The sequence below is a fragment of the Zonotrichia leucophrys genome, chromosome 17, assembly GCF_028769735.1.
Source record: "Zonotrichia leucophrys gambelii isolate GWCS_2022_RI chromosome 17, RI_Zleu_2.0, whole genome shotgun sequence".
Lineage (NCBI taxonomy): Eukaryota > Metazoa > Chordata > Aves > Passeriformes > Passerellidae > Zonotrichia > Zonotrichia leucophrys.
The window spans coordinates 1,702,934-1,729,709 of record NC_088186.1 but is presented as its reverse complement, the minus strand read 5'-3'; the positions used below and the strand labels follow the sequence as shown (position 1 = coordinate 1,729,709).

At 49.0% G+C, this 26,776-nt stretch overlaps 2 protein-coding genes across 8 annotated transcripts in view; one reads left to right on the top strand and one right to left on the bottom strand.

Annotated features, from left to right (window-relative positions):
• TTLL11 (tubulin tyrosine ligase like 11) overlaps positions 1–23,098 on the bottom strand; it is a 51,486-nt gene extending 28,388 nt beyond the window's left edge. For 2 of the 5 annotated variants that reach the window (XM_064727899.1, XM_064727900.1), the window contains exons 1-2: positions 6,051–6,771; positions 734–830 (exon numbers count right to left, since the gene is read on the bottom strand). In XM_064727899.1, coding sequence (XP_064583969.1) covers positions 734–830; positions 6,051–6,764 — 811 coding nt within the window. In that variant the 5' untranslated portion in view covers positions 6,765–6,771. Of the gene's footprint in view, positions 1–733; positions 831–6,050; positions 6,772–7,058; positions 8,320–8,509; positions 8,730–9,035; positions 9,183–9,560; positions 9,662–11,751; positions 11,963–23,007 lie in introns of those variants that run through there. The other 3 variants (XM_064727902.1, XM_064727901.1, XM_064727903.1) reach the window with 3 other exon arrangements.
• Positions 13,309–26,776, top strand: part of LOC135455066 (carboxyl-terminal PDZ ligand of neuronal nitric oxide synthase protein-like) — a 29,899-nt gene continuing 16,431 nt past the window's right edge. For 2 of the 3 annotated variants that reach the window (XM_064727909.1, XM_064727905.1), the window contains exons 1-2: positions 13,309–13,563; positions 17,206–17,277. In XM_064727909.1, coding sequence (XP_064583979.1) covers positions 13,459–13,563; positions 17,206–17,277 — 177 coding nt within the window. In that variant the 5' untranslated portion in view covers positions 13,309–13,458. The remainder of the gene's footprint in view (positions 13,564–17,205; positions 17,278–26,776) is intronic. The other variant, XM_064727908.1, reaches the window with a different exon arrangement.

Here is a 26,776-nt window from a genome sequence, read left to right as displayed (position 1 = left end):
CATCTAACAGGGATTTAAACCATCAGAAAACAACACCACCATCCTACACCTGAGTGGGAACTTCCCTCAGGCAGGAGAAAGTCAGGGTAAATAAAGCCTGGAGTTCAATAGCTGAGGTTCTTATGCTCACAGCACACTAACAGCAGCCATAAATCTGAAGTAAAGGGCTTAGATAAGTCAATACCTAAGCTCTTAGCTCTTATTTAGAGAGATCTCAACAGGGATTAAATGAGAAAAAAAGGAGCTTAAAAAAATAGAAGAGTCATCATAAGATGAGGACTGACATGAACTCTTCAATATTAAAAAATCCATTTAAGGAATTCTGCTTCGAGCTTCTCCCTGAGATAAGGCAGAGTATGAAACAAAACAGATTCTTTCCACTTTGAATCAAAACCAAATCCAAAGATACAGCCCTGTTATCAGTGCCTGATAACAGTCAGTAATTGCATACTTCACTAAAATTATAGCCTAACACTCTGCTTTTTCCTAACTTCACGTGTATGAAGCATTCTTCTCAACAAAACCACTTTCTCTCCAAAACAAATTTCAGTTCAGAAATTGTTTAAGACACCCACTGTGATATTCTCACCCCCTCACCAGACCCAGTAATATGCCAAATATACTGTCAGCTGATTAGGCAGATAGTTCACATGAAAAACCAGTAAAACACAGAACTAGGTCCCATAAGGCTGTGTTTAAAGCATTTGTTGAAGCAGAAAGAGAAGTGGAGTACCTGGGAACTTGTTGACCTGCCCTGAGAAGATGTTGCTGTCGTGGAATGACACCCCGTGCCAGTAGATGTCACACGGGAGGCGGCGGCCAAACGGAAACTGCAGGAGAGAGCAGAGACCAGGTTTGAGCAATCTGGGAATTTCTCCTCATTCCTGTCTGCTTTAAACTCTCATTTAAGCATAAACCCCTCACGAACTGTCTTCTGACTGCCAAAAGAAAACAAGCTCTGTATGTTGGTTGCAAAACTGAGAACATTTGGATCAGCTCAAAGACTTTAAAGTGAACAAACCAAGAGAGGTTTTTAAAAACCAAACCCAAATGGCTGAGGCATGGCTGCAGTGAGAACCCCTGAGCTTCTGATCAACCAAAGTGGACACTCAAAACAGGATATTTAAGTGTATTATTCATTCATATATATCCAGTTATAAGTATTAATTTCTGCACCATTAATTCCTTTCTGGTACTAATAGCCTGTAATTAAAATAAAAGCTTGCAATTCAATTAATCATTTGTTGAGCATATATATTCCCACTATCAAGAACTAAGGGGATTATTTCAACAATATTAAATATTCCAGGTTCTCTTCCCATTCAGGCAACATTTCACCATAAATTGGCAAACTGCAGTTTGTTTTCTATTATCAAATAGATCACCTTTTTTAAGCAGCCTGAAGAGCTCAGAAGCAGCACTGCCAATTCCTGAGAGCAAGTTTCTAATAGTAGTAAAGTGGTTTATAAAATCCCAATTAGTTTTGTGTAAAGAAGGTGCTCTTCTTTTTCACGCTCATTCTCTTTGACACGGCCCCATTTATCAATCCAAAAATCCCCATTTTATCTGCAGCTCCATGAAGATGCCATTTAACTACCATATGGAATACAGTCACAGGAATAGCTTCTATTACTAGGCTGCATATTTTTCAAATAAATCTGCTATATTTAGCATTTTAGGACACATTTGCATTAAATATCTACCACCCTCAGCACCCAGTGCCATTTACTTATTGAAAGAACCACAGTCTTTTGCAGAAACTTCTTGTTCTTTACTTGATATGTAATTTTTCTTATTTTAAAATATTTCTCTACGCAGTGGATCATTTTTCTTTGAGCATGACAGAAAAAAGAATTGCATAAACCTTTTGAGTGCATTACTTTATTTGCTACTTTAATTAAAATTTCAGTTTCCTCAGTAAATAGCCTTGAAAAATTAATTTAAAATGCTAATTGAGCAATGCATCCTTTCTGTTTCCTTACTTGCAGGGATGAGAAACCCAATTTAACAAGAACCAGTGGATTCTGCACTTATTTCATTATTATTCAGCCTGCAAGATCTGTTTTTGTACAAGTGAAAATTAATTCTGTTGGGCTCTGAAAGACAATCAGTGGCCTTAACCTGTCTCCACAGGTATATCCAGAATACAGATGCAGCATTCGGTCTCAGAGTGCCCTTCCCACTAACACCTGAACAATTTATTTATTTATTAAAAGAAATTGAAATGAAAGGAACAAAATTTGCATTTATATAACACCTTTCATCTACAGAGGATATCAAAGCTCTCTACAAACACTGCACAGAAATCATTTCACAACAGATGAGGAGTGAGCAGCTCTGGACAGGAAGATGGAAGCACTGCACCCCCTTGCTGGAAATTTGGGACAGCACAGCGAGGGCCCTGCTCCTGAGAAATCAAGATTATCTGGATTTATCCAACAATGGGATCAAAGTCACCTCCTGAATGAGCTGGGCTGGATTCTGTAACCTCTGCACCTCACTTTACATAAGAGTGGTGTTTGGAGAGGAGCCAAGTTTGGTTGTTTGGTGCCTCTGGCAGTGCCAGATATTAATTAATCTTATAATGGGGGAGAGGCCTTTGCAGCACATTCCCAGCTCCTGCTGTGGGACAGAGGCTGAAAAAGGAAGAGGCTGGAGCCATCCTTTTTTAAAATCCTTTAAATCTTTTTTAGTCAGATTTGGGCAACATTTGTCAGAAAAGAATAAACAAGGAGCCATAAAGAGAAGAGAGTTGTTTCCACAGGTTTGACGTGATTAATAATCCATCCCAGTCAAATCTGTCTGACAGGTCATTTCTACCTTTGGATTAGAAGCCAATAATTTAAATTGTCTCACAGGTCCCATCAGTCTGTTCCATCATGTTTAATGACAGGTTAAATGACTCGTTTTCCCCTCAGCTTTTCCCAGCACAAAACCTGAAACTCTCCAAACAGCGAGACAAATGGAACGCTCGGCGCTGGGATATTTGATGCCTGGGACATCTGCTTCTTCCATTTTCCTGGTAATTGAAAGCTTGCTGAAGAAATAATTTATTAAGAGATGAATAAACTCGGCATGCAAGCTCAATTTGTGCCCATTATTTCATTTGGCATATCATGTTCATTTAAAGGATGTGACACGCTGCATCAGATGTCCAGCCTGGCACAGGAGCTGGCACACACAGGGGAGCTCTGCAATGCTTCTGGGAAGGTCCACCCACACAGCCCAGCAAACCTCAGGGCTTCATTTACTCAAAATTCCCTCAGCTGGAAAAAAAAAAAAAAAGGATTTTTTTTTCTGTCTTTTGCTTCTGAGAACAGAATCTCAATAGTCAGTTTGCTGCCTTGCACTCCTTCACCTCTTCCCCACATATCAATGCCACAGAATATGTCACCAATGTTTATTCTTCCCTTTTTTGTGTGTCTTATAATGACATTTACCATGTGTCAGTTCACTAATGATAATAAAACAATAAAACATGGATATGTGACACTGTAAGAATGCTATACATTAGACAGAAAAAGTTATGGATCAAAAGGTGCCTACTTGAAAAAGCACATTATATTGTCTTCTCCCAACAAAATATTCCAGCCAACACACCCAGCAGCAAACAGCAGAAATGAAACAAAAGCAAGAATAGGAAAATGTAAAAACAGGGAGGAAAAAGGATCAAAAGTATTATACAAAGGGTAACAGTAGAACAGCAGTCCCTGACACATCACTGTTTAAAATACATGCATTTCATGACTACTTCCAGGACCTTTTTTTTGCAATATTTTCAGGGATCCTGGAAGCAACACCCGTGTTCCCTCTGCTGGTCCTGCTGTAACAGTGCAAGCAGCTCCAAGGCTCTGGCCATCCCTGACTGAGGTCTGAAAAAGGATTTTACTGCTATTTCTCTAAATGTCTGAAAGGGAGAGCTTCCAGAATCACATGTGGCTTGAATAAAGAGTTTTCCTTCCTATCTTTCCTTCCTATCTTCTCAATTTTGTTAATTTTTCTCTTCAATCCTTGCCCAGATCTTATTAACCTATTTATAAGCTGAAGATACCCAGCAATACACGACAGTGAGTTGTTTACTGGGAATGAGTTATCACCCAGATGGTGCAGTCAAGCAGCACAAAATTCCATATTAGGCCTCTTCTTTATTAAGAGACAAAGTGGCCAGAGGAGGAAGCAACAAACTAAATGAAAAATATTGACCCAAGGAAGAGACGGAGGAGAGAGGATATGGAGGGAGACAGGGAACAAAGAGAGATGAAGTAAAGGCAGCAGCAATTGCTGCTGGGAGATGCAAAGCAGGAAGGAAAAAGCTGATTAATGCAGCACAGAGATTCATGAGAGGAACAGGAGCTTGTGAAACAAGTCAATTAGTAGGAAAGGCTATCAAGTGCAAGACAAATGCAAAACAGTGAAGCCTCAGGAAACTATAAAGACAAAATTACCACTAAGTGTGGCTCATTCCCAGCACAATCTGCAAGGCTAACTGATATTAGTGATCCAGAAACCCTGGCTGGAATGGCTCCCCGCCCTCAGAACATAAAACTCAACCCTAAAAACAAAGAAATTAAGCGTGAAGTGCCCCTGCTCTGCATGTCACTGCATAAAACATGGAGCAAGGCTGCTGACAGACACCCCACAGGTGCACTGAGGGCTACCAGAGGTAAATGCAGCAGGTTTGAATTTCAGGCCCCTGGTATGTTGTTACTATTTTGCTGTACAAGCAGGAGTTGAGAACTGGGGCGCTGGTGCAAAGCGGTTTTGAAATCCTGCCATTGGATTTAAATAACAAAAATACTGAAATAGAATTTTATGAAGTCAGAGAGGAGAAAGCACTACTCCTCCTGACACGGAGCACACATATCCTTGTGGGATTAGGTATGCAGGACATTAGGAATAAACATGGAAAACATTTACTGCCACTCAGTCCTCCAGAAAATAAATTTGCAGTATTTAACTCTGAGGTTAGGAACAGCACAGAATATACTGTTTACCCCAAGTCTGTATGGATTTTGCTAAATAGGCATCAGGTGGACAAAAATATCATCTTGTCAGTGGGAATCCCACAGGCAGCTTTGTAAAGCGGAGTAGCTGCAGGTCAGAGATCACACAGCTCTGTCCTAGCTCTGCACGTGAGAAACAGCTCATCCTCAGGTTTTATTCTTCCTTTTCCCTCCAACTTCGCTCTTACAAATGAATTACAAATACCCTTTTTCTTACACAAGTTCCTCACAAAGCTCCTAGAAGCCATCTCAATTTCAATAAAGCCATTTATAAAGCTGTTAGGTAAAGAAAATCTTTACAGCTGGAGAACAATTCACCATCTATAGTAAGATACATCTAAGAAATCTCTCCAGGATTTAAATAAGGAGTTGCAAAGCATCAGTTCTGTGCCAGCTCCCCTACTGTCCTGATTCCAGTTCAGCACATACTGGCAGTCACAGAAATCCTCACAAAGCAATGAGAAAACACATGACTCGAGCAGCAGGAGAAAAAAACCAGCTAGAGCTGCTCTACATAAAGTAAATTAGCGGGCTAAAGCCGTTATGTGTGTGTTATCAGCATTCATACACCGTGCTGACCGACACGCCTCGGACACAGGGGCAGCGGCGGTGCCGGGCCGGAGCTTCCCGCGCTGCCCCAGCCCTGAGGGAGGCGGGAGGGAAGAAATGCAAATCCACACACGCGTCAAACGCTTCCCCGGGGAGCGGGGCTCCTTCTTGCCCTTTCCCCGATCAGTTTAACCTCGGAATGCAATACCCGATTACCCCTGTTCTGGCTTGCATAACTGGCCGTGCCAATCGTGATCATGAACCAAATCAGCTCCGGCCTCGGCATCTGGGCAGAAATAGCCCGAAGGTCGTGGGGCACAGCCGGGAGACCCCCGGCTGCAGCAGCCCTCGGGAGGCACGGGAGGAGGAGGAGGTGGAGAATGGAGGAAGGCTTTGCCGGGGGCAGACCCGACACAAGGGAGGGCAGAGTGGGCAGGACCGGCGCTAGGCCGGAGCAGGGCAGGGATGGGGACGCGGCCCCGCAGGGTGAGCGCTCACCTCCTTCCAGCGGAGCTGCCGCAGGCTGATTTTCAGCGCCTCCAGGGAGGTCTTGGCCTTGGAGCTGTCCACCGTGACCCCGGGCCGCCGGGCGCTCTCGGTCCCGCTGCGGCGGCCCGGGGCCCGCCGGGCCCTGCCCCGCGCCGCCCGCCCGGCCGAGCCCGGCGCTCCGGCCCCGCGCCGGCCCCGCTCCCGCTCCCGTTCCCGGCCGGGCAGCGCCCCTTCCCCCGAGAGCGCCGCGGCGGGCGGGCCGCCCTGCGGGGCCTCAGCGGGCAGGGCCGGGGACCCCGGGGGCTCCTCCGCCTCGCGGGCCGGCTCCATCTCCGCCGGTTCCAGCCCGGCCGGCTCCATTTCCGCTATCCCCAACCCGGCCAGTTCCAGCCCGGCCAGCTCTATTCCCTCCGTCCCCTTCCCCGCCGATTCTATCCCCTCTGTCCCCGTCCCCGCCGTCCGCAGCCCGGCCGGTTCCAGCCCGGCCGGCTCTGCTGCCTCTGCCCCCATGCCCGCCTGTCCTATCCCCTCCGTCCCCATCCCCGCCGGTTGTATCCCCTCTGTCCCCGTCAGTTCTGTCCCCTCTGTCCCTGTCCCCAGCCCGGCCGGCTCCATTGTCTCTGTCCCCATCCTCGCCGGTTGTTTCCCCTCTGTTCCCGTCCCTGTCTCCGTCCCCGCCGGTTGTATCCCCTCTGCCCCCGTCCCCAGCCCGGCCGGCTCCATCCCCGCCGGTTCCAGCCCGCCCCCGCTCCCCGCCCGTTGCCATGGCAGCGGCGCGGCCGGTGACCCGCTGGCCCCGCCCCGCCGCCGTGAGGCGCTGACGCCGCCCCCGCCATTTTGGGACCGGGCACAGGCCCCGCCCCGCGCAGCCCGAAATGGCCTCCGGGGCGGGCGGTGCCGCCATGTTGGAAGCGGGCGAGCGCCGCCTCAGGCCGGGCTGCGGGGCGGGCCCGGTGCCCGCCGTGCCCATCGCCACCGAACCGCCCGGGCGGCTCCGACACTTGGTCCGATCCTTACCGTGCGCCCGAAAGCTTCTCGTGTGAGACGGGGCTCGGGCCGCCGTTACAAAGCGCTGCCTCTCCCAAAGGGTGTTCCCATGGACCCTTCAGGTGCAGCTGCATCGGTGCTGGGACAGCCCATCTGCGGAGTTTGAGCTCTCTTAGGCACGGCAGGAAAATAGGAAAACGGTTTCTGGATCACAGCAATGGAATTAATAACCTTAACAGCAGCTCCGTGACCAACCTGAGCAAGCTGGAAGGTTCCCTGCCTAGGGCAGGGGGTTGGAACTATATAAACTTTAACGTCCCTTCCCACCCAAAGCAGTCCAGAACTGACTCTGTGGCACAGTAACCCTCACGGTACGGCCGTGAGGCGGTGAAATGCAGAACGTGTCCGTGAGGCGGCTGCAGGAGCACAACCCGGGCTCATCAACGCGGGGCTGCGGGCAGGCGGTGGCGCTGCGCCCTGGGAAATCCGGCCCGGAGCCGAGTTTGGGGGAAAAACGGGAATAATCGGGGTTCTGTGTCAAGGAGCGATCACCAGAGTCGTGATCTGGAACAGGACTGAAACAGGATCTCAGCAAAAATTATTTAACCTACAGCAAAATTTAAATAAATGCAGAAAAAGTTGGCACTGCCAGTTAGCTGCGAGATAAAAAAACAAGGTCGTGTCAAGATGCTTATTTTTTTAGTGCCTCACCAGTCTTCCATCATTTACCCTTGCAGGCAACGAATAAACAAATTAATTAATTAAAGAGAGTGGTGTCTTGAACGCGAAGGGACCAGGAAGGCTGAGGTCAGGTAGCTCGCTCTTGGGCGCTCTCATGTTGCTATTAAAAGATGTACATTCTTTTTTTATAGCTGTGGCAGTGTTTAATTAAAAACTTGGGAGCGTTTCCATGTTCCAGCAGGAGCTCAGAGGGGCTGGTAATGTTGGCAGGACGAGCTGGCTGGGTGGTGTCCTTTCCATGTCCATCACTGAAGGCACATCCTTGGTTTCACCACCACCACCAGATCACAGAAAGGTTTGGGCTGGGAGGAACCTTAAAGATGATCTCATTCCAAACCTCTTCCATGGGCAAGTACAAATCGGAAAGAAAAATTAATATTTTGCTTATGTTCAACATTGGCATAAAAATTCCGATGTAAGAAAAGCAATTCAGAGATGTTAGAGCGTGATTTAAAGTGGTGACCTGACTCTGACTGTCTCTTATTTTACTGCCAGGCTCCCAGATGAATATTTTTAACACAGAAATTTATCCTCACCAATGTCAGCAGTGCTGAAAGAAAGCCAGGGATAGAGTTAAGATGGGCCAAAGCATTAAGAGACATTGGAGCATGGGAAATACCAAACAAAATTATTGCAAAGGGGAAATATTTTTATATCTGATTATCATATATCCACATTTCTTACAGGCTAATAACAGACTAGCTGTTCCTCTACCAGAGAAGCTGTAATAAATCCCATACCTGGTTTGCCTGTGTGGTGTGGATAAAACCTCAATTTCCTGTTGGGATAAACAGGGACGGGCTGCAGTGTGCAGCGTGGGGTCAGGCTGCACGTGGCACTCAGGGACAGCAAGGTGGGCAGCAAGGAGGCACAGGGTAAGGCAGGAGGAGAATCCTGCTGAATACAGCACGCTGGGTCTAGCAGCAGGAGAGAAATGGGAAACTTGAGATCACCTGTCCCCTGTGAGGAGAGGGGAAATTTAGTTATGGGGTGCCCCTAAACACAAGGCTGTTTCTGAGACCCTTGCTCAGAGGGAGTTGTTGATAAGAACAGACTGTTATATCTTGTGATAATAAGTGAACAAGCATGTGGATTCCATCCAGGAGAACTGTAATCTCCCTATGCTCTCATTAATTAAATTCAGGATACCAAAGACAGCAGAGGTGCTGGCCTAATTTAAAGGGAGTGGGGAAGGATCCTGTTTGATTGGACACTCATCTCTCAGACTAACAACTTCACTCTCATTTACCCAAAATCATCACTTACCTGGTGTCTGTGTGTGCACAGGTAAGTGCCAGGTCCCAGGAGGAATCCAGGAACAAAGCATTTTTACAGATGCAGCAACCTGAACAGTTTTCCATCATGCCACCATGCCGATCCCAGCAGCTCACACTGAGGGACTGCACTGCCAGCCTGTGGTATATGGAATTCTTGAGTTGGGCATGTGAACATGTCAGGCTTATGAGGTTAACAAGTAACATTTTTCTTTACTAATATATTTCCCTTCTTCTAAGTAAGCATTTTTGTTTCCAAGTTGGGATCAACATTTTTAGCTTTTATGTAGCATCATAAGGTCAATAACTGTATTCTTTTCTATACTTTTCTCTTTTAAAGACAGCCAAGATAAGAAAAACAAAGTAGCATGTAATTTGCAAAAAGAACATACCATCTTTTTAAAAATATCATATAAAACTGGCCTCCTGCCAAATGCAAATTTGCAGAAATACTTCAATGTACCCTTTTGAAAAAGAACACATTCCTTAAGCTATTGTTAAAAAAAAAAAAACTTACTCATGAAGAACTATCCATCTGTGTCTAAGTTAATAGTTCCTTTTGCAATGATGGTATCTCCTGTCAGTCGTTCTTTCACAAATCCATGAGAAAGCAATGTTCTATAAAATGAAAAGTCAGAAGAAAATGAATCTAGCAAACAGACTCCACTTGGAAAAGGTCCGTGGTGGGCTTATGCTTCAGCCTGGATTTAAATCCACATACATCACTCTGTGCTGCCCATGTTTATGTTCGACCACAGAAGATTTGTGGTTGACCTACATATGCAAACAAAACATTTGCTGCATATTTGGGGTGGGGGGATTTGCATGATAGAAGATGATGAAAATATGCATAATTGTAGATGACATTTTTGGTTGCCAAGTCCTGCTGCACAGCCTTTTGGAGCTGGCCATGCATGAACGAGGCTTGCAGCCTGACAGGCACATTGCCTGGCCGTGCTGTGCCCCGACACGGAGCTTCTGCTGCCTCTTGAGCAACACAAACCCGCTGTAACCATCTCACCAAGCAGCCCCTGTGCTCGCAGAGACACCCAGGACACTGGCTGAGGGGGCTGAAACCATAGTGCCACATGTCACCTCTGAGTTCCCTTCATGGGGCAGCTCAGCAGACTCAAAGATTTTGTTCGGGAGTTTTCTCGGTATTCTTGAAATCCCCAATGCATCAGGGGGTAACATCACACAACTTAGTCAACAGCAGCTGGTTTATCTGTTCTTGCCCCCACATTTCATCCCACAGCCGCTTTTCTAGGAAGTCTGCTGGTGTGTTAGTACACTGGAGACTGTGCTGTAAAAATTGCACCAGCACAAGTACATATTAATAATGTTAATTATAATATTAAAGTGGTATGACAAACCCAGATCTCCTAGGACAGTAACCACAGACAGACCTCATAGCTCTTATGTGTGATATGGAAGGGCTCTCCTGTAAAAGAGGTTTTGTCTGCCATTACTGGATGTCTGTCTGTTTGCTCTTCCTATGTCACATCTTATTTGTCATTCAAAATCTCTGCAACTCTGCTGTGCAGAAGTAAGTGCTTAAAAGGGTTAGCAGAAAGGAGGAAAATTCCATGGCATCAAGGCCAGATCCTTTATCTGTGAAGGTGGCTTTGGAAAAATCTGACATGATCAGACAGGAGCAAGAGCTCCCTTCCCTACAAACCAACCAAGGGGCTGATTAAAGAACACCCTGCATGCAACACCCACCACCCATTTACACCACGTTCAAGGGCTCCTCCAAAGATGAAGCTATGTAAGAAGAGGGGCTTCATGCAGAGTCCTGGGGCAGGCAGGAATGTGCACCCATGGGAGAGAAAGAGAAGGAAGGAAATCTTGGGAGCCTGTGCCCAAGAAAGAAAGCTGATACAAACCTGGTCCCTGCACAAACACAGCTCCGAGCCAAGAAGCTGTCTTGGGGCTTCACTCCTACTGTGTTCAGAGAATCAGGACTTTCTGTGAGTGCTTTGCACATCAAAGGAATAACTCTCTCAGCACCTCCATGTGATGCAAACACCCACCATGAGGTTTGGCCAACTGTTCAGTGCTACTCAGGGTTTGTTTATACTAAATCCGTGACGATGTCCCGTGTAAAGGCTTCATTCCACATATTTGCCCAGTTTCATTGTCCAGAAGAAAAGGCATACAGCTTTCTTACTTCCAGTGGAGTCAAAGAATTTTCTTTGCCCAAAAAACAAACTAGAAAATTAACGGCTTTTTAAGTTTAGCAGCCTTCAAACTCAATTCTCAAACACAGATCCAAACCATTAACATCAGGAGATTTAAGCCCTATGAAAAGTTCACAGAAGTTCATGAACAGGGAGTATTAAACACCTCCATTCAATTGTGATCTAACAGAAACTGGCACTGCAAGCTTTATTAAATAACAGTTGCCTTCTTTTTCTCAGGATTCCCATGAGATATTTCTTTCCTTCTACCAAAAGGATTTTATAATCTGCGGGATACTGGAGAGCACCAGAATGGAATTAAAAAGACCATTCTTGTTATTTCATCCTGGTCTTTCTATGAGATTTAAAAATTTAACTATCCCAAGTGAAGTCCATATGCTCCCACGTATATAGGAATGTTCTTGTGGCAATGGGAGGGTAATGAGGAGAAGCTTTGAGCAGCTCAGCAGGATGGCAGGTTCCTGCATGCCTGAAATGCAGTATTGCAGAATCAATGTAGACACTCACCGGTGGCTGTGTTAGGTTTTTCCCCATATGAGTTGAGCTTTGCTGGCGTTAGCATCAAAGGAAGCATGAGCACAGCCTGACTGGGTGGCATCTCCTCCTCCTTGGGCTTAGGAGAACCAAAGACCTGAACGTTGCTCAATCAGTCCAAGGTCATTTTCACACAAAACCTAGGTTATTCATTCAGGTCGACAAATATGTTTTTGATCAAGATATGCACAAGATAAGAAAAGTGCCATGAAATGTTCTAAGTACACACTAAACATGAGCACAGACCACACAAAAAATCCCCAACAAAGAACTAAACCGATGCATCTGCAGGCAAGATGTGTATCTAGGGGAGCATCTTGGACAGAAAACAACTGACAAAACCCACATTGAGTTATGCTGTATGAAAGTGGGATTAGCATAAACTTGTGAATATTTAAATGAGAAGATAATGCAGTGCTATAGATTGGAAGAAAAGAAGTCTGTCTGGAAACAGAAAAACTTCACAAAGACAGAAGGCTGACCACAGAACCCTCCCCAGGAAGAGCTGCTAATACCTCAAAATATTTGAACATGTAGGGTCACAGTCTGTGAACCAATATTAATTCCTTGAGGTTTTTCTCCCTCTCTTAATTAGAAGTTTCTGGATTCTTGGCTCTTGCCCATCTCCCACTGACTTACAAGTACTCAGAAATGCCCAGAAGCTCAGGGTGATCATGCCCCTGAGATGGATACTGGGAACTGTGCACTGTCTGCCTGTGGTCAAACTTTTCTTTCTTGCTAATGCAAAAGCCACATAAAAGGTGGTGTCCAAATGCATTCAAACACCTGGCTGGGAGTTACTTTTAAGACTCAAAAATTAATTTGAGGGAACACAGATGAGATCCACTGGCACACGTAACCCTCCACACTTTGAATTCTACACAATTCACATTTCTGATCATCCCTGTACTAAGAGTCAGAAGACAAACCCTGGGCCTTGCCATCACAGCTGGGCACACCTCATCCCTTCCCTGTGCTGGTGCCCGCTGAGGAATGTCACACTCAGGGGTGCCAGGTGTCCCAGGGTGGCATCCGCAGGGCTCACCTGGGCCTGGCAGTGCCTCATCACCGAGACTGCGAGGAAAAACACCGTGAGCAGACGGGGCGCCACAAATCCTGAGGGTATCACAGGATACTGAGGGACACAGTGGGTACCGACTGCGCGTCAGGATTCTGAGAGGGCATGTGCTCATTTCTAACAGAGCTGTAAGCGATATTGACATGAGACACACATAACGTAAGTCACCACTCATTCAGAACAGCCCTTGGAGAGATTTGTAAGGAGATTTGATGGGATCCCCTCTCAGTCTTCTCCAGGCTAACCAGGCCCAGCTCCCGCAGCGTTCCCCCGTAACCGAGATGCCGCAGACCCCTCATCACCCTCGCGTCCGTCCGGCGGAGCATCGCGGGCGCTGCAGCCGGTGCCGGCGGCGGGGCCGGGGCGGGGCGGCCGGGCAGGGCCGGGCGGCTCCACCGCCCCCCGCATCACATGAGGGAACTTCGGGCCAATGGCGCCGCGCCGGGGCCGGGGCCCCGCTCGCTCCCGCGGACGCTCATTCAAAACGCGGCCGGGCTCTGGCGCCCGCAGCCCCGCACGGCGCCCGGGGCTCGGCGGGGCGGGCGCTGCCGGCCGCGATGCCCGGCGGAGCCGCGGGCTGAGGCGGCCGCCCGCCCGCCGCCATGCCGGTGAAGAACCGGTACAACCTGGTGGACGATGGCTGCGACTCCCGCGTCCCGCTGCACAACGAGGAGGCCTTCCAGCACGGCATCCACTTCCAGGCCAAGGTGAGCCCCGGGCGCGCTCCCCCCGCAGCCGCCGGGCCGGGGAGCACCGCGGGCCCCGCCGGCCGCACCCCGAGCAGCCCCGGGGCCCTGGCAGCCGAGCCCGGAGGTGCCCCCGCTCCGGCCGCTGCAGAGAGGGCGCTGCGGGTCCCTGCGGGCTCGGGTCCCCGCGGGCTGCGCTCGGTGCTGCCCAGCCGTGCCCCCCCAGCCCTGCCACGGCTGCTCTTCAGCTCTGCAAGTGCCCCTGGGCCACGCTGAGGGAGTCTAAAGAAAACAGCGATCAGCTATGAAAGCCTTGCGTTTAATGAGCACAATCAAACAGGTTCTTGCTCTTTTCCTGGTGTTTTTGCAGCTGTGTAATCCTTAGACGCTGCCTTGGTGCTGCATTTGGGAGCTGCTCTGGAATGACCCCTCTTGACAGCACGGTGGATGCTGTCCCGGGTGCTCATCCCTGCCCGATCCGGTGCCTGTCCTGTCCTGCCGCGGCGGGGTCACAGCTCCCCATTCCCCTGGAAACCAGCAGGCTGCTCTGGGCTGCTCACATAATAGCGCCTTACTACACCTGACCCCTTCCCTGCATGAAAAGCTGGACCAGACAAGGTCTGCAGCCTTCAGGCATCAGAAAGAAATACTGATATTATCAGAAATTCTGTATTGATCGTGAATAACAGCCTGGCAGCACAGCAGCACTCTCAGAAAGTGACTCCATTGGAATTGGCATTCTGTAGACAGCATGGGGAACGGGTTTATAATTCAGCTGACAAGAAGAATTGCATTTTGCTGGAGCAACTCACAGGCTCCCTTCCCCTCTTTGCAGGTGGCCTAACACAGATTAGAAATGGAATTCACGCCTGCTGTCTCCTGAGCTGGAAAGAAGGGGCATATACATTCCAATAAAGCTTTGAAATACGGATTTTGTGCCTCTTGGTTTTCCTGCTGAAAGAGCTGTAAGATTTAAGCAGGATACAGGATGAATCTGAATAGACAGCTAATCATGTATTTTAAAAAATTTATCTTCCTTAGGGAAGAAAACATTTAATCTGTGATTTCTCTATTTAAATTAGCATTTGCTGTGCTGCAGACTGTGCTGAGGAGAAGAAAAATTCTTAATTTGATTTTTAAAAGATGGGTAGCAACTGTACCTTTAAGTGAGTGAAACTGGCTTTTCAGATTGACAGCTCCAGACATCCAGAGCTGGCGAGTGGGTAACACCCTGTTAGGATGTGTGGGTCTGGGATGGGGTTTGCATTACCTTAGTAACATGCTTGCTCAGTTCTGCTTTACAGTCTGTCTCTTCCAATTATGCTGCTCATTGTGGGCACATCAGTCAGCTGCCACGCTGACAATGACAAGGCTGCAGCTGGCTGCAGGTGTCTGGCAGCAGGCAGTCCTACTGACCACACTCCCTCTCTAATCTCTGCATTCCAAACTGCCTTCCTCCCCCTGTCATCTTCAGGAGGTCAGTACTGGGAGCTGCTTGTTTGAGCAGAGCTCTGTGTGCTGTTTCATGAGTTTCATGGCTCTGTGTGGGAGCACAGGTACCCAAACTCTGCAGCCAGACCAGAGCAGGGAGTTTGAAAGAATCTCCTCCAGCTCAGCATCCCATCTGTCCTCCTGCCCCAATGAATTTGTCCTTAGGAGCATGGCTGTTCCCCACTGCAGACAAAGGCCAGCCAGCTGCAAGGAGCTCATCTGGATTCCCAGCGACTGTCCTGACAGCCAGCAGAGCAGGGAAGGAGATGTGCACACCACAGAGGCCACAGATCACAGAGCACAGCTCTGCCCTCCCCAGCAGCCCGCAGGGAAGCCCTGGCTCTGCTGCTCCCCTCCCTGCTGCCCTCCAGCTCTCCTGCTCTGAGCTTGGTTCTCCTGTGGTTTACCAAAGGCTATAGATGAACTTAACTGCTCTTAAAAATGCCATTTTGCAAAGGCATTTACAGAAGCAGCAGCAAAGCCAGATGACCTTTCAGATTGCTTGTGGTGTTTATTTCAAAGCAGGAGAAAGAGCACTAAAGACTGAGCCAGGAGAGCTCATCTCTGAAAGCCCTTTTAAGCAGACATTTTACAAGATAAAACCCATTGCAATCTGCAAGCAGAACAGTGGAGAAATAAATCCAGAGCTGTCAGTGACAGCAACACCTATGGGGCTGTTCTGGGGAATTATTTTGTCCCTGCTCATATATATAATATCACCCTGAATGTTTGCAGGGGCCTCCTTTTAGCTGCTCCTTTTCCTCTCCACAAGGGAACAACTTCCAAAAAACCAACAGTTTGTAACCACACACTAAAATCCAGACAAGTTCATGAACCAATGCTCCTGGGAGGGTCACTAAACTCTGTGAACTGCCCTCAGTCCCCAGCACTGACAGCAGAGATGGGCTGTGTTCCCCTGGGGGAGCTGATGGACCCCTCTGGGCCCCAGCAGCACCAAATCCAGCAGCTGCCCTCAGTGCCAGGGCTGCTCCCAGCCCATGCTGTCATCACCCTCTCACTCTGTGACATTCCCCTGTCCTGCCCAATGTGCCCTGGGCCTGCAGGGCTTCCTCAGAGCTGAGCCACAGCACTGCACAGCATCAGCAGCCTTTGCTCTCCCCACGCAGTGTGAGTGTCCAGGACACCACACATTTCCTCACTGCCAAGGCTGAGCTGGCAGCTCTGTGCCTCCTCCCCTTGGCAGCACAGGGCACTCCTGTGCAGCCATGCTGTGCCATGTGTGCCACCACCATGTGCCACCATCGTGTGCTATCACTGTGTGCCACCACCAGTACCACCACCATGTGCCATCACCGTGTGCCACTGGGCAGCAGCTGCTGCCGCCTGCCAAGGGGTGCAGGAGCAGGTTCTGCTTTGGCACAGGAGGGACAAATGCAGCAGCAGGAAGCTGCCCCTGGGTGTTCCATGATGCCCTGTGAGCACGGACTGTGTGTGCCATTCCTGTCAGGAGAACAGGCAGCCAGCTCGAGGAGCTGAGCTGTGGTGCAGGGCTAGAGCTGGAGGGGATGGGATCCTGCCCTCTGCCATGTCCCAGACCCAGTAAGGGACCCTGCTAGGACTGGCACAGACACTGGAATGCAGACACCCAACCCCAGACAGTTTGGTTAGGGCTGCAGCTCCCCCAAGCAGGGTTGTAGGACACAGATTTGGGTGGGTTTGCCAGGATTCTGCAGACAGCTGAGCTGGTCCAACCAAGCAGGGACAGCAGTATCAAGAGTTAGCATGGTCCAGACTGAAAACTTAAGCTAGAATCACAAGGCTGTTCCAGGAAAGGTGATTGTTGCACATCCTGGAAGCTTTACAGCTCTTGTGTGCTTTCAGCTTTGAGCAGGTGTAGTAAGGAGGAACAAAGGATAGACAGTCCCATTTTCAGACACACAAGATCATGACTGAGTTAGCAGCAGACATCACCCTGCAGAGCACTGGTAAAGGCAATCCAGAACCTGAATGAGGTCAGAGCCTCAGAAATCCCCCAATCTCAGAAATCCCCAACTTGGTAACATTATCTCCAGCAGATACTCCCATCCTGTCCTGGCTCAAAGGAGCCCGAGCAAGGAGGCAGTAAATAGACGAGGAATGCAGTCTGTTTTGAGGAAGCCCCCACAGGAAGCTGTGCATTTCAGCCCAGCCATGTCTCGCTGTCTCTTTCAGTACATCGGGAGCTTGGACGTGCCCAGGCCCAACAGCCGCGTGGAGATCGTGGCAGCCATGAGGAGGATCCGGGTGAGTTCAGGGCAGCTGAGCCCACGCAGGGTTAAAGCTTGCACTCCCCACAGTGACTTGGTTGTAATCTACCTTCCACATCCCCTCCAGCCCTTCCTATCTGGAGCTCAAATCTCAGCCCAGTCAGGTTTGCAACAAGCTTCTCCAGAAATTCTCAAGGCATCTTAGCATAGGCCCATCCTGTGCTCTCTGCAAAGGGATCTGTTATCAAAACTCAAATGTAACCCCCTCTCCTGTGCTGAGCAGCCATGGGGCTTCTCCTTGAACCTAAGAGATTTATTTAGCCTGTTTGGAATTCTGTGTGTGTGAAAAATAAGCTGGACACAATGTGCTTCACCAAAGCACTTGAGTTCCTTGACAGTTCCAAATATATTGTGTTATATATTGAAATATCAATGCCCTGACAGGTGTGATTGATGTAAATCCCATCTGACTAGACTTTGTGGATTCTGCTGCTCCTAGAATAATTTGCTGCTTTCCCCATGCTCCAGTACAGTTTTACAGTTCCTGTTTCTCATCACCAAGGCTGCTCTCTTCCTGCTCTGCCCCTTTACTCTGCAGAGCAGCCTGTGAATGGTCCCCAGATTTAGCTGTGATTAGCAGGGTTGGGTGGCTTACATCTGCCTCGTGTATAACCAGTTCAAGTGCATCTCCCCCAAAAGGCAGTGCAGCTGTTGTGTCTGGCTGAAATGTTGCAGGGGTCTTAATTCTGAGGCTGTTCATATGTCTCACATCAGCTGAAGCAAGTTTGAGAATCTTCCATTTAAAGCTTTGAAGGGATTATCCTATTTCCCCCCTTCCCCCACAGTGTTTAACCATCTAATTTTCCCTTAGAATAGTGTTTTTTAAACTTAGCCTGTAACTGGCTGGGGAGCTGATGTATTCATCTCCAGCCAAGCTTAGAAATGACATTCCCCTCCCTTTGCCTGCTCAGACTATTAGCACAGCTCTTGCTCAGAACACAGTTCAGCAGCAGTCTAAATTGCCTGGTTATTTATGGAACAGGTGAATATCTGTAGGAAGTAAAAGCAATAGGTGAGGACTACCAGGGCAGTTCAGGTGCTGGCATAATTATTGGCAATTTTTCATCTCAATCAATATTTATCATCAGATTTGACACTTCACTTCTGCTGATCTATGACACCCTTGTAAGAAAAAGCAAACAGTATTTTAATATCACTCAAAATAAAGTGTCACATTCTGTTTTCACACCTGCTATGGCCACAGTGTACCTAGCTCAGAGCCTTGGCATGCAATAGCATCCTTGAGTACCACAAGAAACATGTGAAAAACCCATTCTGCATTCCTGGGTGCCGTCACTTAATCTTGTCACACAGGACTTTTAAAGTAGGCGTGCAGTAATCTATACTGAGTTTTTAATCTTGGAAGCCCATTCCAAAAAGGGAGGGCTTCCCTTTTCATGTGCACATTGTGCAGCAGGATCTTATTCAGACACTTCCTGGCTGCTGAGCGGAAGATGCTCCTCTATTGAAGATAGTTAATTGGCACTGATCCTTAATTAGAGCATAAAGAATGAACTGGGAGGTCTTTGAAGAGAATTCTGGTGCACAGAGTACCCAACCTAGGAACTGAGGGAAGATGGGGGTTATTTATGTAGCGTTCATTTGCATGCAGAGGCCTTGTCTGTACCAGAGTTTTTTCCCATGGACTCTCAGCAGCACCAGTTACAACTGGGAGGAAACAGTGGAAGAAGCTCTTGGGGGAAATGAGTATTTTGTTCCTATGTTATTGTGAGTGCCAGTGCCTGTCTGCAGTGCAAGAGTGAGTAAGGTCCCACAGCCCTGCCAAGTGCTGGCAGGGGCATGCCGTGGTGAAGCTTTCATCCTTTGTGCACTGCAGTGTTCCACTGGAATTCTCCACTGGAGCAGAAGAGGAGAGTTGAGCAGTACAAGCCCCAGCAGAGCATTCCCTGTGCCATGGGAGGAGTGGGAGCCATCCTGGTGCTGCTGGAGCCAGCCCACGGCTCAGGAGGGCTCGTACTCACTGCTTGTGCTGCTCCAGAGTGAGCAGGGAGAGGATGAGGAGTCACAGCTCTCTTTCCCAGGCTGTGTCAGAGCTGCTTGCTCTGGTTACTCATCAGTAAATTGATACAAGTGCCAAAACTGCCTTGGGGGAAAAGCCTCCAGCTGCTGAGGGCTCCAGATGTCCTGAGAGGGTCCTGAGGAGAGCAGCAGCAGGTGATGAGTCTGCTCCTTGGATGTTCTGGGCTTTGTACTGGGCTCTTTAGCCAGTCACACATGAATGATACCAGGATTCTGGATCAATGGGATTCTCCCTGTGTAAACAGAGCTCTGTGCCTGCAGACTTCAGGACATTACTCCCAGACAGCCTCAAATAACAAATTTTAGCATCAGCCTGCTGAAATCGTGACCTGCTCTTTGGCAGTAGGTATTTGAGGTGCAGTCTCTAGTAAAGCTTAAACCCATACTCTGGGCTGAATGGATGCTTGTAGCATTGCCAGCAATACTCCATTAGTCACACATTAGATCCCATTTCATAACAGGCTGGAAAGCCTTGTCTCATCATGTTCTATGCTTCCACTGGAGAGAATGCAAATGCAGTAGGTAGAACAGGGAAGCTGCTGTTCTTAGCTTCCCATTATGCAGAGCTAGACAACTTTAAGTTTGCTAATCCTCCCAGTGGATTATTAGCTGCCTACAGCTGCCATGTTGTTATTATATGATCAGAGTTCAAGCTAATCCCTCTAGCTCTTGCCCTGGCAGGGGAGGTGATGAAACGAGTTTGCAGCTTGGATAAATGCACTGTACCCTGACAGGCACAGGACTCCCGTTCCCCTCAGAGCTCCCACACCCCGGGCAGGTGTTCCCCACCTCCCAGGGAGCAGCACCTGCTGCCTCAGCTGCCCCAGGCCGTCCCGCTCTGGGTGTCTGGCAGCTCCTGTGCTCTGTCAGCGTGCTGGAGGAGCTGCCTTCTGCTGCAGTGGATTCCTCCTCTGCAGGCATTGCAGCCTTCTCAGCACTCCAGGGAGTTCATGTACAAATCAAGATCTTTCCTCCTCACAATTCAAGCGGTAGCTAATGTGAAGATGGGTTTTGTAAAACACAAAACACTTCCTTGAAGCTGCTGAGGTTGCTTGGAGAATCTTAGCCAGGGAATGGATGGCTTCAGGTGCAGGGTTAACATCACCACACGTCCTGCATGCATTCCCCAGAGCCAGCACTGAGCAGAAGTGAAGGTCAGCTGTTCTCTTCCCTTCCCACAGCACCTCTACCTTCAGTCCAGCACTTCACAGCCAGCTGAGCAGGCCTACTGCTGCTATTTTGGGTGCTGAGCTGTACCAGGACACAGCAGGAGTGAGTGACAAAGCTGTCACCCCCACTGCCAGCCTGCTGCCAGCAATTCCCCAAGACACTCTGTTTGTCCACCTTCAAGGCACAGAATCAGTTTCCCTGGAATCTGCACTTGAGGATCTCTGGAGCCTACAAATTCCATTCTGTTGGGAGGTTTAGCTTGGACCTGTGCAGGTATTGACACTGAGAAAGGAGCCAGATGTTGGATTATTTAATCATTCCATAAGGGAACAGCCAGCTGGTGCTGTGCCTATCCAAACACCAGGATGAGCAAACGGGCAGGCATCCAGAGCAATGTGTCTTCTGTTACCTCCACATTTCTGGGGCTTAATTTAATTGAGAAGCCTTTTTCCCCAGAGGCCAGTGTGCCAGAGAAACAGAAGCATTTATAAACCTCAGTGCAGGATACATGAGAAATGCCTGAGCTCTCCTTGGAATGAGAACTGGGTTCTCACTTCAGCCTCCCTCTTATCCTGATCATTCTTGCTGCATCCATCTTTGAGCAGAGCCTCAGCTCTTTGCAGTTTCTCCACACAGAACTTGAGTGAGGAGGTGCAATCCAGCCACACTAAGTCAGACTGACTGCCAGGCATCAACTGGTGGTGTTGAAGTGTGACATGACAGCAATTTAAATCAGATGAGTAAGTCACAGTCCTGCTGCACAGAGTGTGAAGCAGGGGGAGCAGTGACAGCTGCAGGGAACCTGCCTGTGCACTGCAGAGCCCCCAGCCCCAGAGCTGGGCTGGCTCACACAGCACCTCTGACTTAAAGCCCTGCCAGGCTGCAAATTCCAACAGTCCAGGAGCAAATATGGGTGGGATTTATCTGCTCTTCCTACAGAAGGAGGGGAACCAGGTGGACAGATGGCAGAGGGCAGGAAGATTGCCTTCAGCCCTCTCAGTTTAATTTATTACTGTGTGACAGGTTTCAGAGATAGAGATGTTTCATGGGCCTGTCCATGAGACTGTTCTAGAGCACAGCTCCCTCAGGCAGGCAGAAGTTCACCCAGAACCTGCTGCATGGATTCCTCTGACATATCCTGCCTGTAAGCCCTTCCTGGGTTATTGTGCTCAGAGCTGTTCTCCTTCCAGCTTCGTGTTAATCTGAGCTGGAGTTGTGATCAGAACTATAAAAAGAGAGAAGCTGAACTCCCAGTGGGTTTCTTGGTGAGTCTCTGCAGCCTCTCCCTCTGTAAGGAAGGTGTTTGGTCAGCTGTAGCTGAGGCACAGACTCAAGTATGGAAGTGCAAACTGCTGAGCACTTGCCCCGGGGTACAGAGCTGTGTAGCTGCACGCCAGGAGCTGTTGTTTTTGGATGGGAGTTTGGAGTTTGTTCTGCTGCAGTTCCTGGAGGGTTTTCCCTTTCAGCCTCTTTGGAAGAGCATCCAGAGCTCAGCTAATGATAGCCCTGGGCTGTGGCAGACACAAGCCTAGTATCTTAAAATACTTGAGCAGCCTCAGACTGCTGGGGTGGACCTTTCTTTAGTTCTCAGAACACCATGCACCTCCCTTTCATTGACAGGAGGACAAACAGTGACAGCTCTGACAAGGTTAGGGTGTGAAACACAGGCATCTCTTCCTCCTTCTCCCCCACACTAAGACATTGTATTCACCCCAGAGAGTGCTCCAAGGGAGCAGGATCCCTTCCTTGCCTCTCTGGAGAACCCTGCAAGTGTTGTTTACCCTGCTGAGTGTTAGACACAGCCCATGGCCTCCAGGAGAGGGCTGTGGCAGCCAAACCAATACACACAAGCATGTACAAACTTGCTGTGGCACCTTCTGCAGCATGTCTGGTGTCAGCTCTGACTCCTCTCCAAAGCAGAGGTCTGAGAAAGGCTCTGCAGCTTTCCACAGGCAGTACATGATCAGCCCACAGGGCTGCTCAGCCCCAGGAACACCAGTTACTCTCAGGGTCCCATCCACGAGACCAAGCATCTCAACCACTTTAAGGTTCCTACCACACAAGATTAAGCTAATTGGGTTTACCTTTCCAGGCCCTGGCAAAATACAGCAAGTGTTTTCAGGATAGTAATTAAATGTTAATTGCAGCTAAGTTTAGCCCTAATGCCTCATTAGTTTGTTTTCCTGTTTGTTGCATCTCTAGCAGAGTCTCCTGCACAGGGATGGGATCAGGCTGGGCTTCCCAGGAGCCAGGAGTCCCACCATGTGCTCTGAGGCTCCCTGAGCCTTTGCAGGAAGCTCCTCCTGCTCCTGCCCAGGGCAGGCAGCCCTGAAACCACCCCAGCCACTGCACAGCTCTGCTGCAGAGCATTCTGCTGCTCCACACTGCAAATGGCCCCGGGTTTGGCTCCCAGTCTGTGTCCTGCTCTTTAGGAAGATAAAGCATGACAGGGATGCCACCTTACCCTGAGGGATGGCAGACACATTGTGGGTCTTACCTGCATGCAGCACAGGAGGCTGAAGGAGCTGAGCCCTCTGGCAGAGTGTCTGGCAGGAATCCATTTCTCCAGGCAAAACAAGTGGCTTCAGTGTGACTGCAGGAGCTGCAGCCTCCCAGGCCCTGCTCCCACCCTGCCCTGAGTTCTGCAGCCCCAGGTAGCCCCAACACCAGCTGGACAAGCTCTCCCTGAGCTCCCTTGCCATGAGCCCCAGGCAGGGTGGGCCCTGCAGGTGCAGCTCCTTGGGGCTCTCTCCAGGTGTTCCCTGGTCACCTGGACAGGCTCTGGTGTGCTCCATGCTTTCCTAGCCTCGCAAAAGAGTAATTAAAATGAAGCTGGCTTTCTAGAAAAATTGAGTCTGCCTTGTCTCAGACAAACCCAAGCTTGTTTTACCCATTTTCTGCTGTTTGTATTATGTTAAAAAAAAAGGGAAGAAGCTCTTAATGAGCTGTTTCTGCAGTGGCATGGTGCACAGTGTTTCTAGGCAGCATTGTGTGGTGTGCTGGAGAACTGACTATGCTCTGTGTGTCTTGAGTGGGAGGAGAGGAAAAAACACCTCTGAGATTACACAAGAGTCCAACAACCTTCTGCTCACTGCTTGGAGGTCTCACCATACAATGGAGCTGCCCCACTGACTTAGAAACTGCTGCAGATTTCCACCCTGCCCATCTCCAACCCTAAACCACCTCTGGACTTCCTGCCACAGAATAATTAGTTACCTTCTGTCACTTAACCTGTGAGCTGAAACGAGTGGGACTGGTCAAGCTGTGAGCACAGGCCACTGTGCCAGAAGGCAGCTGAGGGCATTTTTGGTAGCCACATTTCATGACCCAGTTTTGAGGAGTGGCTGGTGACTGAGATGCTTCAGTTCCCCCACCCTGTTCAGAGTGCAGGGCTGATGACAGATGGGTGCAGGGATCAGCAGTGAATTGTGTCATCTCCAGGCAACAGTGACCTTTGTGCCTTCCTCAGAGCCCTCAGAACCCCCTGGCTTCTCCAGCGAGGGGGTGGAACCAGTCAGGCACATTAATTCTGTTCTGCATAAGAGTCATGGTGGATTGGAGTTTAGTTGAAGGCTAATAAAAGCAGCATTTAAATGGATAAAAGCTAAATTAAAATGTTAGTGCTAAATAGAACAAGACAGAGCTTTTTGTCTGATGCTGAATCTTGGCAATGAAGCAGGTACCTTTTAATTGTAAAATAAAGTGGCTTTAACAGTATTATCATTATATTACTGAAGCATTTAATTTCCCTAGCTAAAATATCACCGTATGAGATCTCTGCAAAGCTTTTATCTAGTTTGAAATAAAGAGACTTTTTCACCAATTATGTTACTGGTTGTAGAGTATTACAGAGATGAAATATAATGGCTTTCAAATTACATTCTGGTGAAGAACACTCAGCCACAACTCAAAGCTGCTTCTTTGTTGGTGCCTGAAAAAAATGTAATTGAGAAGGTAACCAGAGTGCAGAGAGCACATTGGATTGGCTTGGTAACAAGGAGCTGCCTCAAAGTGAGTGGCAGCTGCAGGGGCACAGAGCTGGGGCTGCCCCTGGGCTGAGCAGACCCTCCCTGTGCAGGGCTGGGTTTCCACCAGAGCAGGGTGATGTGTTTCAGGAACAGAACAGAATAACCCATGAAGATACAAACATGTAAATCTGTCCCTTGAGTCTCTCTCTGTGCAGAGAAAAATCTGAAAAAAGTCATCCTGTAATCCTGATGCTTTGGCTGAGCCTCTGTTCTCAGGGGGAGCCTGTGCTGGTCACAGGAGGCAGCCAGGGCACAGCAGTGGTGCCCCTGTGGGGGCTGCCTTGATTTTGTCACATGCAGGGCCCTTTGTACTCCCCTGCTCAGTGCTCTGAGGAGAGGGACCCCGAGGGACTGGGACCACAAAGGCAAATCCAGCCCAGGAAAATAACATTTGCTAACAATGGCTTGGTGCTATGCTTGCTTTCTTCAATCTGCTTGTGCTCTGTATGAATGAGGCCTGAGGACAGACAGAATCTGTGCTACTTTACACAGTACTTTGACAAGCTACTTCATGTTTTGACCAAATAACAGTGTGATAAATCTAAAGCATAAAAGTCTTGAATGGCTCCCTGGAAGGAAGGATGCTTTGATGAGGGAGCAGGGATTTTTTAAAGGCATTATGGAATGGTTTTCTTTCTTTCCTGCAGCAGTGATTAGGCATTATTTAAATGTCTTTTCCCTGGACCAGATGGGTTATTTGAACTAATTGGCAGCTGCCTGACAGCTTTCAGGACACCTGAGTCACTTCCCACTTCCTCCATCCTTCTGTCCCTGCTGCTGCAGAGATCCTGCCTGGGTGGCTGTGCTGGAGGGCAGGATGTGGCACTGAAGGAGCATCCCAGGCCAGGGCCCCACATCACCTGTTCCTGCACAGCCAGGGCCAGTGCACTCCCTGGAGTCCCACCAAACCCTCTGAGCTCCAGGCTTTTCCTCCTACAAATCAGATGATTTTTGTCAGATGAAGAAGAGCAGAGGGATATGTCCAGGCCAGGTGCAGTGTGGTGAGGATGAGGCAGTCACAGCTGCCTCAGGAGGGTGCAAGGCACACACAGGTACCCTTCAGGCTCAAATGCCACCTGCCTGCTGCTGAGTGTGCTTGCCCTGCTGCAGAGCCACTCACGGAGCACTCAGGGGTCAGTGATCCCCAGCTCCATGGACCTGCTCAGTCCTGCTGCAGCCTGTGCTGCTCTGTTAATGATTTCAGGGCACAAACCTCCATCCCAGGCACGTTTCCCATTTTCATGTTGTTGCCCCCAGGGCAGTGCTGGCCTCCTGCTTGTCTCAGTTCCTGGGATCCCAGCTGGTGGCAGGAGCTGTGGGCTCTGTCTGGGTTAATCACTGACCTGTGTGAGCAGGGCAGGATGCTTTGATGTCCACACTCCACACCTCCTGCTGACCCCACTGCAAGCCCAGGGACACAGGAACAGCACTGCAGGGAGAAAGGAGCCTGTGATGTTCTGGTACAGCTTTGGTGACAAGACTTCAGTGACAATAAACACTGAGAGCATAAAACCCTCTTTTTCCATAATTTCCATATCTAAACCCAGGCTTTTCCCTCATCATGATTCACTAATCTCAGTAGCTCCCCTGAGGCTAATAGAGTCCTTGAACTGCTTAATATTCTGGAGTTTTGGAAATGACACAATTAGACTTGAATTCTCTTTCTCTACAGTAGCAGTCTTGTTTCCAAATTGGAGTGAAGTTTCATGGACAATTTGAGGAGAACCCAGAGACTTCCCCTTAAATTCAGGAGCTGCAGTTTTATTAGCACTCAGTAATTTCTAAGCAAGGCCCACTTGAGAGAAGCAGTGTGGGAGCTGTGCCTGGCTCTGCTCAGGGCTGCACATGTGGGTGCTGCTCCTCCTTTAGTGCACACCTGGAGGTCAGCTCTGAGTCACTGGGCTTCTGTAAGAAATGTTTGCTCACGTGGAACTGCTGGAGATCGATAGTATGAACAGCTACAGAGAAAAGGTCTCCTTGCCTGGCAATAAAGCAGATTATTTCTGTCCCTGGGTTCTCAAAGCAGCACATAGCAAGGCTGTTCATGGCACTGAGGGGTAGAAAGGTTCAGCTGCACCCAGGGCTTGAGCTACCAAAGAGCTCTTAGGAGAACAAAGATGGATTGCACCTAGCAGAGGAGCCCTGAGGCCTGGTCTGCACCCAGCATCCCCCCATTGTCATTCTGCTCCAGTTTGTCTTCAAGTGCTGCTTCTGAATGCAAATGGAGATCAAGTCCTC